General features: G+C 60.4%; 1 protein-coding gene across 1 annotated transcript in view; it reads left to right on the top strand.

Moving 5' to 3' along the window:
• Nucleotides 1–13,205: 13,205 nt before the first annotated feature.
• Nucleotides 13,206–17,047, top strand: part of SLC22A3 (solute carrier family 22 member 3) — a 50,512-nt gene continuing 46,670 nt past the window's right edge. Inside the window, exon 1 of the mRNA XM_084890912.1 lies at nucleotides 13,206–13,645. Within this exon, the coding sequence (XP_084747038.1) occupies nucleotides 13,241–13,645 (405 nt within the window). The 5' untranslated portion in view covers nucleotides 13,206–13,240. The remainder of the gene's footprint in view (nucleotides 13,646–17,047) is intronic.

Consider the following 17,047-nt stretch of genomic DNA (forward strand, 5'->3'; position numbering starts at 1 on the left):
CTCCCTCCGCCGTGTGCGGTGCTCCCTCCGCCGTGCGGGGGGTGCCCCGGCTCAGGGTGTGACCAGAGGCTGCTCCCGCCCGGGCGGTGCGGTCATCTGTAACCCGGTGAGTGTCTTGGTAAATAATTCGGAGGCGCCCTCACCTTGTACCAGCTGTGTAATGGAAAGACATACTGTCCCCGGGGCCGCTCCTGGCTGCCCCCAGCGAGGCCCCTTGTGCCCCTCCTGCCTTTCACCGTCCCCCCCTCCCCCCAGAGGACAGGGCAGGGCGTTTGCCGGCCGTGCAGACGACGTGGCAGCGGGTCTGGGACGGTGAGGAGGGCCGAGCGCCTCAGGCTGCGCTTGGGAGACCAGGACGCTGCAGGCGCTGCTGCTCGGTGCGGGCTCGGGTTCCCAGGCAGCGCACGGGCCATGGCAGCAGCCGGGCCGGTGGGGGAGGGCACAGCCACACGGAGGCCCGGCCGTGCCCCGAGCAGCCCTGTCACCGGGCGTGTGCCGCCGGCTGTTGTGAACTGGCGACGGCGCTCCAGTGAGAGTGAGGAGTGGACGCCCGGCGGGTGCTGAGCAAAGTGACCATGGCAGTGCCATCACCGACGCCTTCGCCCTCTCTGCCTCCTCTGAGCCGACGCCAGTGCCCGCGCAGCCCCCCAGCTCACGTTTCCCTCCGAGGAGCCCTCCTCCTGCGCTGGTGACGGAGGCAGAGCCGGTCCCGGCGTGTGGCACGGGCGTGGCTCTCCGTGCCCGGCGAGGGGTGGCCGTGCCTGCCCAGCAGGGAGCAAACCACACGCAGCTTTTGTCCGATGGCAACTGGTGTGACGGACGCAAAGCTGACACTCACATCACGAAAACCCCCGTTCCCCGGGCCCCTTTCCCCTGCTCAGCCTGCAGCCACTGGAGAACCCGGGAATTCCCGTGTGTGAAACCCGGGGTGTGCCTCTGGCTCTCCTCCCCGCGCTGGCGGAGAAGGTGCTGGGGGAGAAGGTGCTGGCGGAGAAGGCGCTGGCGGAGAAGGCGCTGGCGGAGAAGGCGCTGGCGGAGAAGGTGCTGGAGGAGAAGGTGCTGGTGGAGAAGGTGCTGGCAGAGAAGGTGCTGGTGGAGAAGGTGCTGGCGGAGAAGGTGCTGGCGGAGAAGGTGCTGGCGGAGAAGGTGCTGGTGGAGAAGGAGGGAGACGGCACAGGGGGAGGCCGCGGCTCCCGACATCCCTCCCGGGGACCGCGCCGGCCGCCCCCTCTGGGTGCTCAGGGCCCCTTGGCGCGCGGGGGCTCTGTCCGGCCGCGCTGCTGCCGCTCGGCCCGGCGGGCTGCGGCTGGAAGACCGGAGCCAGCACACGCCGGGACACCCGATCCGCTGCGATCCGTGGCAGTGTGCCGTGACGGAGGCCCGGCGCTCCGCTCCCGCCGCCCGGCTGTCCCGCCGGCCCTGGCAGGCGCTGGCGCAGCAGGTGCAGCCCCTGCCCTTTGTCCCGGTGACCCGGCGGAGAGGCCGGAATCTGCTGACGCGCCGGGCCGGGCGCCCCACCGCGGCCCTCCCCTGCCACCGCGAGGAGCCGTGCCAGCCTGGCCGGTGGTGAAGTCGGGCTGGCTGTGCAGCGACCAGGAATGCCTCCGGCAATGGGAGGACCGAGGTCAGGGGCGCTGCCCGGTCCCAGCACCATCTCCTCCCCCCATCCCGATCCCACCCGAGGATGCTCCGTGCTCGATGCTCGGGAGCAAGGCCCGCTTCCCGGTCCCCCGTCCGTGCAGAGCGGCGTGGAGGTGGCCACGGCGGGTGGCAGGGGCTGCAGAAGTGGTCAGGTCCGGTCTGGTCCCACCCGCCCGGCCGTGTGAGGAGTGGTGACCGCTCAGCCTGGGCCTCACGGCTCAGGCTCCTCTGAACGGAGAGGCGAGTGTGAGCTCCCCGGTTCCCCCGAGGGTCACCCGCCGTCCGGTTAGCTCAGACCCGCACCGGCGCCCCCACGGTGGCTCGGCGGCTCTGGTTTTCAGCTGAAGGAACCGAATCCCAGCGCCCAGGTGACCCATCGGGGCCACGGCCCAGGTGCCCGAGGAGCCCGCCCGCTGCCCTGCCCCGCACTGCGCAGCGTGTCCGTTCCACACACAGCTCCCCGCGGGCGCGGTCAGAAACACGGACACTGCGGCTGGCAGAGCTTCCTGATGGAAACACGTGGGCAGGTGACGTGTTTCCTGGGGAGTGGCCAGCGGGACCGAGCGTGGGATTCTGCGAGTGCAGAGTGAGGACACGGCCCAACCGCGCGTCTTGGCTCTCTGCACCTCTCCCCGCGTGGCCACTGTCTCGGCTTGGGGACCAGCTGGTCAGAGGTCGCCGAGGTCACCTGAACGCAGGGGCACGGAGCTGCTGGTCTCCTTTTCGCCCCCCGCCCCCTGGAGCTGGCAGCAGCAGCAGCTTCGGGCCGAGGGCGGGACCCACGGAACTTTCTGTGACAGCAGGTCAGTGTGAGCGCTGCCCACGACGTGGCCGCGGCAGTGGCGATGGGGCTCTGAGAGGGGTGAGGGCCTTTTCAGTTCATTCTCTCTGACGGACTTAAACGTGAAGTTCCGCGGCCATGAGTGGACAGCGCTGAGAAAGCCGGCCCTCCTGGCCCCCGCGTCTGCTCCCCGAGAACCCCGGGCCGGCTCCCCAGACTGCAGGCCTCAGGCTGAGGGTCTGCACCCCTTCGGCCCCAGCTGGGCACTCGCCTCCTCCCGGGGCGCGGGGAGCGTGCAGGGCCCGGTTCTCGGGGCGAATGCCACGCGTGCTGAGGGAGGGGCAGTGGCCTTTCGGAGAGCCCCCCCACGGAGGGCCAGCAGCTCCTGCCTCTCAGGGCTCTGTGCCTGCTCCATCTCCCGCGGAGGGCCTCTGCTTCCCCTCCAGCCCCCGTCCCCGCGGCCGGCCCCTCAGCTCTGCTCTGTGCCTGATGTGGGGGCCGAGGCCCGAGGGACGGATGCTCAGCGATGTCAGGTGGGGCCTCAGAGCACCCTCTGTGGCACCGTCCCTGCCCGGCGGGACCCCCCGGCTGTGTGGGACCAGAGCTGCGTTAGACAGAAGGGCATCTGGTCAGGTGTGCCCCGGCAGCTCCCGAGGCGGCTCTGACCTCACGGCGCCCGGAGAGCCGGCGGAGAGCGAGCCACGGGCAGTGGAGCCTCTGCTTCCGTTGCACGGGCTCCTGTGAGCGGCTCTAGGACTGCTCAGCGGCCCCGCTCGTGGGAGGGGATCTTGCGGCGAGTGGGCGGCCGGGACCCCGAGCTCCGTGCGTCCTCGCGCTCCACGCCTGCTCCTGCTCAGAGCCGGTGGCCAGTTCTGGGCCCTTCGCGTTCCAGGGAGGGTAGACTGCGTGTGGAATTCTGCAGAGCAGCCTCTGGGACGTGGATGGAGGATGTCTTGCGTCTAAAGACTCCTTTGGCAAGAGTCAAATTTTAACAACATCGAGTCTTTCTGATGGGTGAAATGGCATATCTCCCTATTTAGGTTTTCTTTAATGTCTTTCATCAATATTTTATGGGTTTTCATGTCTTCTGTCGACTTTTTTTTCTAAGTATTTCTTATTTTTGGCATTATTTAAATTATGCTTACCTTTCATTGTTGGTTGTTGCTGGTCCATTTTCCACACATTTATCCTGTATCTTGCAACATTTAATAAATTCACTTGTTAGCTTGTGAAATTTTACTATGAAGTAAGTAGGTGTGATTTTTTTTAATTTTTATGTTTCTTGTGCTCTGGGTTTGATAAGCATCTTGGATCTGTGGGTTTATACTTTTTGCCAAATTTAGAAAAATTTTATCCATTATTTCTCTCAAATAGCTTTTCTGTTCTCCCCCTCTCTACTCATCTTTAAGTCTTCAAATACACACATACTGGGGGCCTGATGCACAGACTGTGCAAGAGTAGGCCTGTTTCCCCCAAAATGTTAAGAAATTTCCTCAGTACTATTACTTAAAAAAATATCCATCTTGCCTGGCCGGTGTGGCTCAGTAGTTGAGCATCGTCCTATGAAGTAGGAGGTCAAGGTTCAATTCCTGTCAGGCACATGCCCGTGTTGTAGGCTTGATTCCCAGTGGGGGCCATGCAGGAGGCAGACGATCAATGATTCTCATCATTGATGTTTCTATCTCTCTGTCCCTCTCTCTTCTCTCTGAAATTAAAAAAATAATAAAAAAAACACATTAAAAATGACCCATCACCATTGATTTGTGATGCTCCTTTGTCAAATGATTCTTCTGTGTACTCCAGGTTTGTTTATGGGTTCTCAGCCTCTTCTGTCTTCCTGTCTTGTACCTCTGTAACACTGCCCTGAACTCCAGACAAACACCTACAGTATTCCTCATCCTGGACTGTTCTTATTCATTCAGTCTGTCTTCCAGATGGACTTTGGAAAAGTTTTGAAGTTAGGAGGTTAAAAAACAAACATTTTCTTTGGGACCGAGTGAAACTGTGCGTTCTTTCTGGGGTGGGGAGGGCGGGCCGCCACTTTTATGCTGCTTCCCTCTTCGCCATCATCCTGCACAGGAATATTTTCTCGCTCAATGTGTGCAACTCCGTCACCTCGCGGGGCATGCATACATTTCCGGGGCATTTGAAATAAGATTCTCTCCATGCTGTTGCTTCTGTTGTCGATATTGTGGCTGGGAGCTCCAGCTTCTGAACTGACTTCCGTGGTTAATGGGAAAGAGAGTGGTGTCTGCGGTTTTCTGTGGGTTTTGTATGCATGTGATTTTTAAATCAATGGGTCACTCAAAACTCGCAAAGGGCCCTTGATTATGATTCTGTTTAACGAATACCAGGAAACTGGAGGAGAGGCTGAGTTGGAGAGCAGTGATCCTTAGCTGAAAATGTGTAAACTCCCCTAGCCAGGGGGTATGTTTTGCTACAAAATCCCAGAGTTCCTTAGAGATGAGCACAGCTTAGAAAAACACACACATGTACCTCGTTCGCAGGGCCCCGCAGGCCTGGCGTGCAGCTGCTGTCCCACTAGATGCTGAGGGGGAAACATGGGGACCACCTTCGGGGGAGTGAGCACCATCAGAATACAGGTGAGTTCCAGTCATGCCGCCCCTCTGGCACCTGCCAGTTCCCCACCGGTGACCTCAGTGTGACCCCCTTCCCTTTCAGAATGACCCACTTGCCCTGCTGGCATTGCTCAGTGGTTGACCATCGACCTATGAACCTCAAGGTCAGGGTTTGATTTCCGGTCAGATCACATGCCCAGGCTGCAAGCTCAGCTCAGTCCTCAGTGTGGGGCTGAGGCATTCAGTCAATGATTCTCTCTCATCATTGATGTTTCTATCTTTCTTGCTCCCTCTCCCTTCCTCTCTGAAATAATATATATATATATATATTTTTTTAAACATTTCTTTATTGATTAAGGTATCACATATTTGTCCTCATCCCCCCATTCCCATCCCCCATCCCTCCCACGCATGCCCCCACACCCCCGTGTCCTTGACCACTGGTTAGGCATATATGGATGCAATAAAAATATATTTAAAACAACAACAAACAAAACGACCCACTTCGTTCCACAGGGAGGTGGAGGGGGGTATTCTCAGCTGTCCCCTCAGCGCGCAGCAGGGAGGGGACGGGACATGCCGCTGCTCCCGGGCTCGGAGCCGCCGCGGCCAGGACAAACACCAGCCCGCCCCTGGAAACCCGTCCCCGGGTCACGTCTGTCGGGGGCAGCTCCAAGGCACTGACCCCGTGGGAACTTGAAAATCCATCAAAAACCACTGCAGGGAGCTCTGCAAACTCAGCCCACAAATTTGCCCCGAAACCCGGGCATGTGTCCAGCTGCCCAGAGGGAGCCCGCTCGGCCAGGGGGCTTCGGGGCATGGCGGTCAGGGAGGACTGGACCTCTGCCACCATCTGCCCCCGCCTGCACTGTCTTCAAACTCCTCACTTTGCTCCCGCTGTGGCCTGAAATACCCAGAGAGCCCCTCCCGGGGGGGGGAAGGAGCTTGGTGCCCAGGGTCAAGTGCAGTCCAGGTCCCAGAGGGCGGAGGGGGACGCGCTTTTATGGCGTCAGAGGCGCTGAGGACACGCGTTCGTCATGCAACAAGCACAGAGTGCGCCCCGGGGCAGGGGCTTCGGCAAAAGGGCCGAACGGGACCCGGCTGCGGCGTCGGCAATGGGACCTTCGCTGGGCGGGGAGTAGGGAGACCCCACGCTCAGCGACGGAGCCTCTGTCCCTCTCACCCGCGTCAGCCGTGAGCGGAGGAGGCGTGGAGAGCAGCAGGCGTGTGGGGATGTGTGGTAAGGAGCACGGCGGCCCTGTGGGTACCGCGCGCCGGGATTAATGCGGGGTGGGCTGTGGTCATGTCAGAACGCCAGGGCGGAGTCTGTGTGCTTCCCCCCGCGTGACCTGGAGCACCACGTGCCTGTCCTCCTCTGGGAAGGGGAGGAGCCTGGGGGGGGGGGGCCGGCAGTGGAGACTCCGATTGAGGAAACACGTGTGCGAGGTTTTGGAAAACAGGTGACCTACAAACAGAGGCTGGGCGGTAAGTTCAAATTCACCAGCGTTTGCCGTCACCGCACTGACTCCCAGTGGACCGATGGGCATTGACAATGAGCAATGGTACACGTTTTTGTGATAACTTACTTTTCTAAGCGATTGCGCCGTCCCCGGCTTCAGTTATTGAGCAGGGAACGACGTTTTTCCAGTGAAAACTGGGAACCCAAAGTGTGGCTTGTAGTCACAGCCAGGGTTCAGCCCCTTTTACTTACCATTTTATTTATTTAAAAAATAGATTTTTAATTGATTTTTTTACAGAGAGTTTTTTATAGAGAGTTAGAAACATCAATGAGAGAGAGACATCGACCAGCTGCCTCCTGCACACCCCCCACTGGGGATGTGCCTACAACCAAGGTACATGTCCTTGCCCGGAATTGAACCTGGGACCCTTGAGTCCGCTGGCCAATGGACGCTCTATCCACTCAGACAAGCGGGTCAGGGCTTTACGTACAATTTTGAAAGGTCAGTGACTCGGGCCATGGGTTCTCAGAGACCTGGCTCGAGGGGTCCAGGTGAAGGACCGGCTCCTCATGTGGGCCCGTAGACTGGATCACTGCACGGGCACCATCCGCACCCCAGACTGTGCTGCTGACGAGGTCCGGGTTCTGCACCAACAGGGAGGGGCAAGCAAACCTTCTCTCACCACTGAGAGCGTATGGGGGTCCGGCCTCCTCTGGGCTCCCTCCCTGCGGTCCAGGACAACGTCTTCTCCGTCCGCCCGTGCTCAGCCTCCGGCCCTGACAAAGGCAAAGGCGGGTTTCAGTGGCGGTCGGACACACAGGGAATGCATGGACCGGAGCACGGGAAGAGGAGTGGAGACACGTAGCATCTTCCTGTCCCCAGCCCTGCCTCTCGCTCATGCTCGCTCTCTTCTCGGCCAAACTCCAGTCCCGAGCGAGAAGGAAGCGGCACGGCCAGACGGGAACGCGGTCAGCCTTGGCCTCTGACGGACGTGGACTTGGATTCTGCCTTAAAAAAAACAAATCTACTGTCGAGAGTATTACCGATGTCCTCCTGGGACCTCTTCCTCCTGGGACCCTCCCCCCCCCCGGCCCCCGTTCTCCCTGCCCAGACCCTGCCCGCCTCCCTGAACTCTGTCTTTGCTCTGTTTTGTGCATCCACTCTGCCAACCTCGGTTTTCTCTGTTAGACACAGGCACAGCGTGCGGACGGGATGACGGGTGATTGATTCCTGGGAGGAACACATGCGGTCGGTCCGTTTCCTTCGGGGAAGCACGGCTTCCCGGCGCGCTCTGAGGGAAGCCATCGTGTTTCCAACGCGTTCGGGGCGGCGAGCTTCAAAAACCCGACCATTTCCCGTGTTTAAACCGTGACTAGGTGCGTCTGTACACGCAGCCCCCCCAACACCCTCGCTTCTTGTTTACAAGTGAAGAGGCACGCACATAAGGAGTTCACGTCTGGCCGATTCCTGCAGGTGAGCTGGGCTCCCCGATCTTTAACATCGGAGCACTGGGCGTCCCCTGCGAAGCGCACGGGCGGCCGCAAGGAGGGGGCGCTGCCCGGCTGTTCGCTCAGGAGCACCTGGAGCCGCTCCCAGGCCTCATGGTTGTTGGGGTTGCCCTTCCTGGACTTTATTTTTTTATTTAAAATACATTTTATTGATTTTTCACAGAGAGGAAGGGAGAAGAATAGAGAGCTAGAAACATCGATGAGAGAGAAACATTGACCAGCTGCCTCCTGCATGCCCCCTACCGGGGATGTGCCCACAACAAAGGTACACGCCCTTCACCAGAATCGAACCCGGGACCCTCCAGTCCCCAGACCGATGCTCTATCCACTGAGCCACACTGGTTTTGGCCCCTTCCTGGATTTTAGAGGCTCAACTTCCACATGTCTCTCCCAAGCACGTTTCCAAAACACCCGGATCCATGGCTACTGTGAAGGGGCTGGCCACCTGGAGGAGTGTCCTTAGAGGTATGACGGCTCCCATTGGGTCATCGCGCACGTGTGTGAGGAAGATGCCAATGCCTCGGACGTCACATCCACGGAAGAAAACATCCCACAGTTGTAAACCACTCACGTGGGAGATTCCACCACTATCAGCTTGCCTATCGCCGGACCCGGCACACAAACGCACAGCGTGGAATGCACATCTGTCACCACGCTGCGTGCGAACCCTGCGGTGGGGCCTATGTGATGCCTGAGTGGTGCCAGGGCACCCATCGCCGCCGCCTGCCAAGCTTCCTCTGCAGATTGGCGTTGGCACCGCCCGCCCGCCCGGACAGCGGAACCGCTGGGCACCAGGAACGGCAGTGGAGCAGGAATGAGCAGCGGCGCCAGCGTCCGGGCCCGTTTGACGCCGGAAGACCATGGCTTTCTCGCTCTTGGGTGAAGAGGAAAGAGTCTTTTCTGGAATCCACCGAAGACTCATTTCCCCCCTCGTGTGTGTGTGTGGGGGGAAGATATTATTAGAGCAAAGCATTTAAAAAGAGGTTCAGGGGATATAAATATTCCAAGAGACTAAGCAGATGAGTCACGGCGAGTCCCTTAAAATAACAGGCGCGCTGACGGTGATTTGTAGACTTTTGTCCCGTGAGGCGCCCCGCGTTGCGCTAGGAGCACGGACAGAGGAGCTCGCAGCGCACCGGGTTCCTGGCTGTCCGTGAGGAGATGACGTGACGGGAGCGGAGGAACCAGCGGAGGGCGCAGCTCCTGCTGGGGGCGTGCTCTGAGCACGGTGGCCCGGCCCGGGCATGGCTACTGAGGAGTGAGAGAAACAAGGGGGTTAGCAAAGGGGCCGGGGAAGGAGGACGGAGTGCAACTTGCAAGTGGAAAGAATTTTAAAAAAGAGTTAACACGTTGATCGAACCCTTCTTTTTGTCCAATAAAGACTATGCTGAACAGTTGGCTTACACGGTTTTATCTATTTCTCTCGATGACCTGATGGGTTTAATACAGTTCTTTACCTCACGTTTACCAACCAGGAAACTGAGATTCAGTGAGAGTGAGTGACGTGGCTGAGACTGGATGGGGAATCCTAGCCCTGCTGTTATAAAGACCTGGGCATCACCCTCACTGGTCTGGCTCAGTGGATAGAGCGTTAGCCTAGGGACTGAAGGGTCCTGGGTTTGGTTATGATCAAGGGCACATGCCCGGGTTGTGGTCTTGATTGCCAATAGGGGGCGTGCAGGAGGCAGCCGATTGATGATTCTCATCTTTGATGTTTCTCTCTCTCCCTCTCCCTTCCTCTCTGAAATCAATAATACATATAAAAAAAGAAAGACACAGGAGTAGATATTAATGATATAAATGTGTGTCTATATAATAGATGTGTGTAGGGAGGAGACAGTGAAAAGAGTTGGCATTTTAGATGTGAGAGGATGAAAGACACGGGTGGGAACTGGCACGGGTTTGAGGCACCATTGAAGTTCCTAAGTAACTGGGAAGGAGGGTGTACCCTGGGAGGGTAGCTGGAAGGAGACTGGGTATGGAAACCCCAGTGGGAAGGCCGGTGTTGGCACGTGACAGAGGGCTGGGCTGAGCGGAGAGGCAGGTGTGTCCCACTGGCCGAACAGGTGAGCACGGCCATCCCATCACCCTTTTCGGCACGGGCTCTGATGGAGAACAGCCCAGGAATGGGACGCCACTCGCAGGACACGGAAGACCCTGGAGGCCACAGGAGGAAGCAGAGAGCTGTCCACTGCGTGTGGGCACATGTAACGGGGAGCCCAGAGGGAGCTGGGGACTCAGAGATGCTCGAGGCGGGAGAGCAGGACTGAGCCTGCTGTCGAGGATGGACTTCCCTCGGGAGTGAGGGGACCGAGCTGTGCTGTGACAGAGGCGGGGTGACCAGGAGGCCCGGCTTCTGGAATCTGAACCGCTTGGCGTGTCTGTAGGTGTTAGGAAATGCACACACAGAACCCTACATTCCCGTGTGACTGTGTTTATAAGGAAAACCAACAAGCCTTTTGTAGTTAAATCACCAACACCGGTAACCAAAACAGTAAAAAAGTAGAGGAAGCACTTCTTTTTTTGGTCATAGTCTTCCTTTTTGTTTTATTTCGTTAATCCTCACCCGAGGGTGTTTTTCCATTGACTTTTAGAGAGTGTGGAAGGGAGGGGGAGAGAGGGAGAAACATCCGATTGGCTGCCTCCCACACGGGCCCCAACCAGGGCCAGGGATGGGGCCTGCAATGAAGGTACATGCCCTTGACCGGAGTCGAACCCAGGACCCTTCAGGCCGCAGGCTGATGCTCTATCCGTTGAGGCAAACCAGCGAGGGCTGGTCATAGCCTTCTTTAAGACTTTGGCTAAGGGAAGCAGGAGTGGTGGTTGTATTAGTAAACACGTCTAATGAGTATTTGCCATCTGAAGATGAACGCTCATTTTGAAGCAGCCCGTGGCTCCGAGCCCGCATTGTGAGCTGATTCTGCGAACAGGCAGCGTTCCCCGCGGACTCTGAGCCCGTGACCTCGATGGGACCCCGAGTCTGAAGGGGAGTCCCAGAGCCACTGTGACAGAGGAGGGGGATGAGCCAGGAGGGGCCTGGGCCTGGGGCGCGGGAGGTCGTGTTCTTGGAAGGCGAGCCCATGGCACAGGCACATTTGGCACTCGTGCTCCTACTGGGTCCTTGTTACCTTTTTTGTAAAAATAACTTTTTATTTTGAAATAGCTTAAGGCTCACAAGATGTTGCAAAAATAGTACAGAGTTTGTGTGTGCCCTTCACCCAGTTTCCCCAGTAACCGGCTCCTGCACAGTCCTGGGATGGGGTCCAAACCAGGACGCTGACCTTGGCCCTCCCCCGTGACCCGGGAGGGCCTTCCCTGGGTTTGACCTCTTTTCGTCTCCTAAACAAGGAGAATGCTTTGGGGTTGTTAGATCCTTTCTTTTTCCGGTGTTGAAAATGCAAAATAAATAAATAAATAAACAAATAAATAAATAAATATAAATCTTGCCGAAACCGGTTTGGCTCAGTGGTAGAGCGTCGGTCTGTGGACTGAAAGGTCCCAGGTTTGATTCTGGTCAGGGGCATGTACATTGGTTGAGGGCACATCCCCGGTAGGGGGTGTGCAAGAGGCAGCTGGTCGATGTTCCTCTCTCATCGACGTCTCTAGCTCTCTATCTCTCTCCCTCCCTCTCTGTAAAAAATCAATAAAATATATTAGAAATAAATAAATAAATAAATAAATCTTTATTTTTACAACAAAATCTTCCATTATCTGCTCTAAAACATGCAACTGACAATGCTATTTGACTCAAGGCTAAGTAGGTTTTATGTTTATGCAAATTACTTTAGTTTTGGTATTAAAAGGTAGAGATTTTCTTTTCAGTTTCTAGAATGTATGATATTTGTGGTCCCCAAAGTTATTTATGAAATCATGACTTTAAAAATTGAACTGAGCCCAAACCGGTGTGGCTCAGTGGATAGAGCATTGGCCTGCGGATTGAAAGGTCCCAGGTTTGATTCTGGTCAAGGGCATGTACCTTGGTTGCGGGCACATCCCCGGAGATGGGTGTGCAGGAGGCAGCTGATCGATGATTTTCTCTTGTCAGTGTTTCTAATTCTCTATCCCTCTCTCTTCTCTATAAAAAATCAATAAAAAAAAAATTGAACTGAGACAGAATTTCTGATATTGTGGGGCCCGGGTCCCAGTCCCACCTGCTGCTATAAACCACTGGGTCCGGCTTCTGGAACAGGGTGTCGGCTCTTCCCGTGCTGTGTGTGTGTCTGGAGAGGCAGCCGTTCGTGCCCAGTAAGACCACATACTGGTCTGCACCAGCCGAGGAGCAGACGGCACGCGGGTCTCCTTCACCAGCGGGCTGGGAAGCACCGGTGTCCAGTGCGGTGGTAAGTGTGGTGAGAGCATTATCCTGTGTCTGCGGCATCCTGTTCAATGCCTGTGCCATTCCGCTCCCAATCCCCTAGAGGGGGAGGTGAGCCAGGCTCTAGGTGATGCCTGCCGCCTTCCCCAGCTGCCTTCTCCCTTCCCAGACTGGCTGGCGCTGAGGTCTGGAACCAGGGGTCTCCCTGAAGGCCCTGTCCGGGAGGGGCGGGCATGCCCAAAACGCCGAAGGCAGCTCTGAAAGGCAATCCCCTCTAGGAGGCCCAGCAGGTAACAGCACAGCCGCCCCCGCTGACACTTTCCTCACGTCTAACCCGCGTGGTCTGCCCGCGCAATCAGTTAAGTTTCCCGGGACCCGCCTGCCAGTCCGGCTGGGGTGCCCCGAGGGGAGGGGCTGGAGGAGCCATCGGACACGGTGCCGACCCGGGTGCGCGTGGCCAGCTCCCGGGCCGCCCTGGGCGTCAGAGGCCACGTCCGTCGGAGGAGGGCAGCAGCGGTGACGCTGTCCTCTCCCCGGGAGGCCGGGCGGGCAGGCGGGCGCGGAGCCGCTGGCAGGGCCCGAATGGAGCCGCGCGCCAGCCCGGGCTGTGCCCGTCACTTGGTCCGGCCGGTCCCAGCGCGTGGCGCTCAGCCAGGCCGGCGCCCGCCCCCCCGCCCCCCGCCCCCCTGTCCCCCGGCCCCCCCGAGCCCCCTGTCCCCCGGGCCCCTGCCCCCCGAGCCCCTCTGAGCCCCCTGTCCCCCGCCCCTGCCCCCGGTGCGCCCTGGGGAGCCCGGGGAGGAGGGAGGGACCGCGGCGGGCCCGGGCACCGGCTCGGCTCGGGCGGCGGACGGGCTGGCGCGGGGCCCGGGGGCGGGAGCGGCGGAGGCGGGGAGCGGCCGGCCGCGCCACTCGGCGCGGCGGGCGGCGGGCGGCGGGCGGCGGGCGGCGGGCGCACCATGCCGGCCTTCGACGAGGTGCTGCAGCGCGCCGGTGAGTTCGGGCGCTTCCAGCGGCGCGTGTTCCTGCTGCTGTGCCTGACGGGCGTCACGTTCGCCTTCCTCTTCGTGGCCGTGGTCTTCCTGGGCAGCCGGCCCGAGCGCTTCTGGTGCCGCGGGCCCGGCGCGGCCGCGCTGGCCGAGCGCTGCGGCTGGAGCGCCGAGGAGGAGTGGAACCGCACGGCGCCCGCGGGCGCGGGGGGCAGCTGCCACCGCTTCCGGCTGGAGGCCGCCGGCGCCCCCGCCAACGCCAGCGCCCCCGCCTGCGCCGACCCGCTCGCCGCCTTCCCCAACCGCTCGGCGCCGCTCGTGCCCTGCCGGGGCGGCTGGCGCTACCTCCAGGCCCGCGCCACGGTGGTCAGCCAGGTGAGCGCCCGGCGGCGGGAGGGAGGGAGGGGACGGCACGGGGAGAGCCGGCCCCGGAGGCTGGGAAGTTCGTGCGGGCTCGCACCTGCGGGCAGGTCACCTGTGGGGACCGACCTGGGACCTGGCCATCCCCCTCCTGCAAGTGCTGCGTCGGCAGTGCCCGCGGAGCACCCTCGTGCGCTCCCTCCCGGAGCGAAGGGGAGGAAACCCAGGGAAGCCACCACGTTCTGGGACACCCGCACACCCTCCCGGCTCTGAGCATCCCGGGCGAGGCCCGTGGTCTCTGAGCGTTTGCACTTTCCCGCGGAAATTGGGGGGCAGCGGGCTGGGTGGGTGGGAGAGCCGCAGGCTGCCTGGCCGCGAGGCTGAGCGGCCCCCTGGGCTCCTGGGGGGGCGGGAAGGGGCAGAGGAAGGAGGAAGAGCTTTTGAAGGCAGCGCTGCTTTCTCCGTTTGCCAAAACGATGACCCAAAGGCAGGGGGACAAAGGTCCAGGCTGTCCCAGGAAGCGGTTTGGATCAAACTGTTTTGGGGCAAAGAGCAGCCGCCAGAGAAGTTGGGAAAGCTGCGTTTTTTGACTGTTTTAATTTTTCCTCCGCGAATCCATCACGAGGACACAGCAAAGGCCACCTGCCCTGTAAGTGGACGGCCACTCCCCAGTGGTGACTGGGGGCGGGCAGCGCCCACATTTCCCTGGTGCTGTGGGCTGGCAGTGCCCGGGGCAGCTGACGCCCCGCTCCCCGCAGGCCTGCTCCCGGGAGGCCGGGCTGCCCGCAGGCTGCCAACCTCCTTCCGGCGCCGCAGACCCAGGGGCAGCCCCCCGAGCCTGTGGGGAGGGAGGAACCGTTTTACTGAACGTTCAATTAAAACAGCCCACAGCACAGGGCTGCGTGTGCTCAGGCAGGCTGGGAAAGAAAGAATCGTGTCTTTATTTATTGACATTAACAGGTGTTTTTTAAGCACCTACTTGAATACTGAGTCAAACTGTGGTTCAGCCGCTGCTGGTGGTGTCCTCTCGTCGGCTGACCTCACCGCCCTGGGGCTGGGACCTTTGAGGACTGCCTGTGCCGTCTGCCGGGTGTGGGTGTGAATGCCCGGTGGGTGGGCCTGCGCTCAGGGCTCTGGAGCTAAAACCCCACGGCCGCCCGGCCGGGCAGGGGCGTGTGCCTGTGTGCTGGAGGTGCTTCCGTGGCTACCGCATCCACGGTAATTGATAAGCTGCCGTGGTCCTGTGGCCGGGGCTTCCGGCTGCAGTGGGCACCGTGGATGGGCGTGGGTGGGCGGGAGCCTGCCCTTAGGTGGTGTTAGCCCGCGGCTTCTGTTTCGCTCAGCGCGGCTGCTCAGCGCGTGCTTCCCCGGCAGCGGGGGACCCCGTCGGGAGAGGAGACGCCTCACTTTCACAGGCGTGTATGTCCACTCCACAGGCGTGTATGTCCCGGGAATGTTCCAAGCAGAACTCACACGCACGCGAGTGGAGTTCCCATGGGGCACGCGTGGTTTCTGAGCGTCAGTGCAGGGCGACACGGAGTGTGTGAGCCACGCCCAGACGGACACGCTGGAAGCATCCGGGGTGCGGGGCGGGGCAGGCTTTCTGGGGTCATTTCAAGGAGGGCGGGGCCGTCTCGTAAAGGCCAGTGGCTCCTAAGAGGCCGTGGGAAGGCGGAGGGCAGGAGACTGGGTCCAGGCAGGAGACCGGGTCCGGGCAGGTGACGGGGTCGGCCGGAGTGCAGGGAGCTGGGCGGCGTGGGTGAGCCAGCCTCTCGGACTCAGCGTTCGCGTCTGTGAAATGATGGGTTGGGCTGAGCCCTCCAGGGCCCTGCAGATGCGTCCCTGGGGGGCTGCTCGCTGTGCTCAGACAATGACAAAGATCCTCCAGGAAGCCCAGCTGGCTGGGCTCAGTGGCTGAGCATCGACCTATGAACGCGGAGATCAGGGTTCAATTCCAGGTCAAGGGCACTTGCCTGGGTTACAGGCTTGATCCCAGGTGTGGGGCGTGCAGGAGGCAGCCGATCCAGGATTCTCTCTCATCATTGATGTCTCTCTCTCTCTCTCCTTCTCTCTCTCTCTCTCTCTCTCTCTCTCTCTCCCCCTTCCTCTCTCTCTCTCTCTCTCTCACTCTCTCCCCCTTCCTCTCTCTCTCTCTCTCTCTCTCTCTCTCCCCCTTCCTCTCTCTCTCTCTCTCTCTCTCTCTCCCCCTTCCTCTCTGAAATTAAAATTTAAAAACATATTTTAAAAAACCTTCAGGAAAAGTAAAACCACTGGGAGGCGCTCCTCAGGGGCCAGTGCGTGGAGAGATTGTTTAAAGCGGCGAGTTGTTTGCGTCTCCTGGTTTGTTTGGAATTTGTTGATCCCGGAGAGGAAACTCCCCCACCGCCCCGGGAAGTGAGCCATCCGGGACAGCGCATCCCCGCTCAGCTCTGCAGGCCGGCCTCTGCTGCCTGCGTCCAGGACACGGCCGGCTCTCCTGGGCTCCTCCACATTCGGCCGGTTGGCTGCAGGAGCCTCAGTGCTGCCTCGGGCTGACACCCTGCACCTGCGTGCTCTCAGAGACGTGCCGTCGAACACACTTACCCCGAGAGGGGCTTCCGAAGGCGGAGGCAGCCAGAGGCCACACTGTCCCCCTGTGACCGACCGCCTGTGTTCTCCTCGCCCCTGCGGGGGGCTGTCACTGTCCTGGGCCCACAGAGGAGGCCCCTGAGAGGAGAGTGACAGGACTGGCCGGAGGCCCGAGCCCAGGCCGAGCTCAGCCGAGGTGGGTCAGACTCGGGGCTGGATTGGGAGAGGGTCCCCCCTCCCCGCTCCCCTCTGTCCGGTCACCGCACCTCCGAGCCCCAGGGACGCTCCCCGAGGCTCCCCCGTGGTGGCTGCGTGGTCCCCAGCCGAGGGGCCCGGGCTCCATGTCACGGCGTCAGGCCAGCAGTCACCGGAGCGGCGGACAGAGGCCGTGCCTGCGCTTCCTGGAAAGGGCTCTGTGTGCTGGACGGGGACGTTGCAAAACGGGCATTTAGGCCTCCCCCGCCCTCTCTGCATCTTACACAGCGGAGCCGAGCCAAGGAGCCGAGTCAGTGCCAAGTGTCCTGCCCTTTCAACCCGCCCCTCCCCTCCCCCTGCATCTGCTGCCGGAGGCAGGGCCCTGGCAGCTCGTCCACATTTCCCATCCTGCTCCGCATCTCACCCCTCTCTGGCTGTCAGAGGTGGCGGGACCGAGCAGGCTGCTCTGCAGAGCGGTGCGGGCCCCACACCCAAGGGGCCCAGGGTCGCCCGGAGCGGGTCTTCGGAACTCCCGTCAGGATGCGTCAATGCTTGCGTGGCCGCTGGGGAGGGCGGGGAGCTTCTCGGGGTCCCTCACAAGGAGCCGGGCTTCAGGGCGCCTGGGGACACAGGCCGACTCCAGTGCTACCTTCA

Source organism: Pipistrellus hanaki (genome assembly GCF_964339955.1).
Source record: "Pipistrellus hanaki genome assembly, chromosome: 7".
Classification (NCBI taxonomy): Eukaryota; Metazoa; Chordata; class Mammalia; order Chiroptera; family Vespertilionidae; genus Pipistrellus; species Pipistrellus hanaki.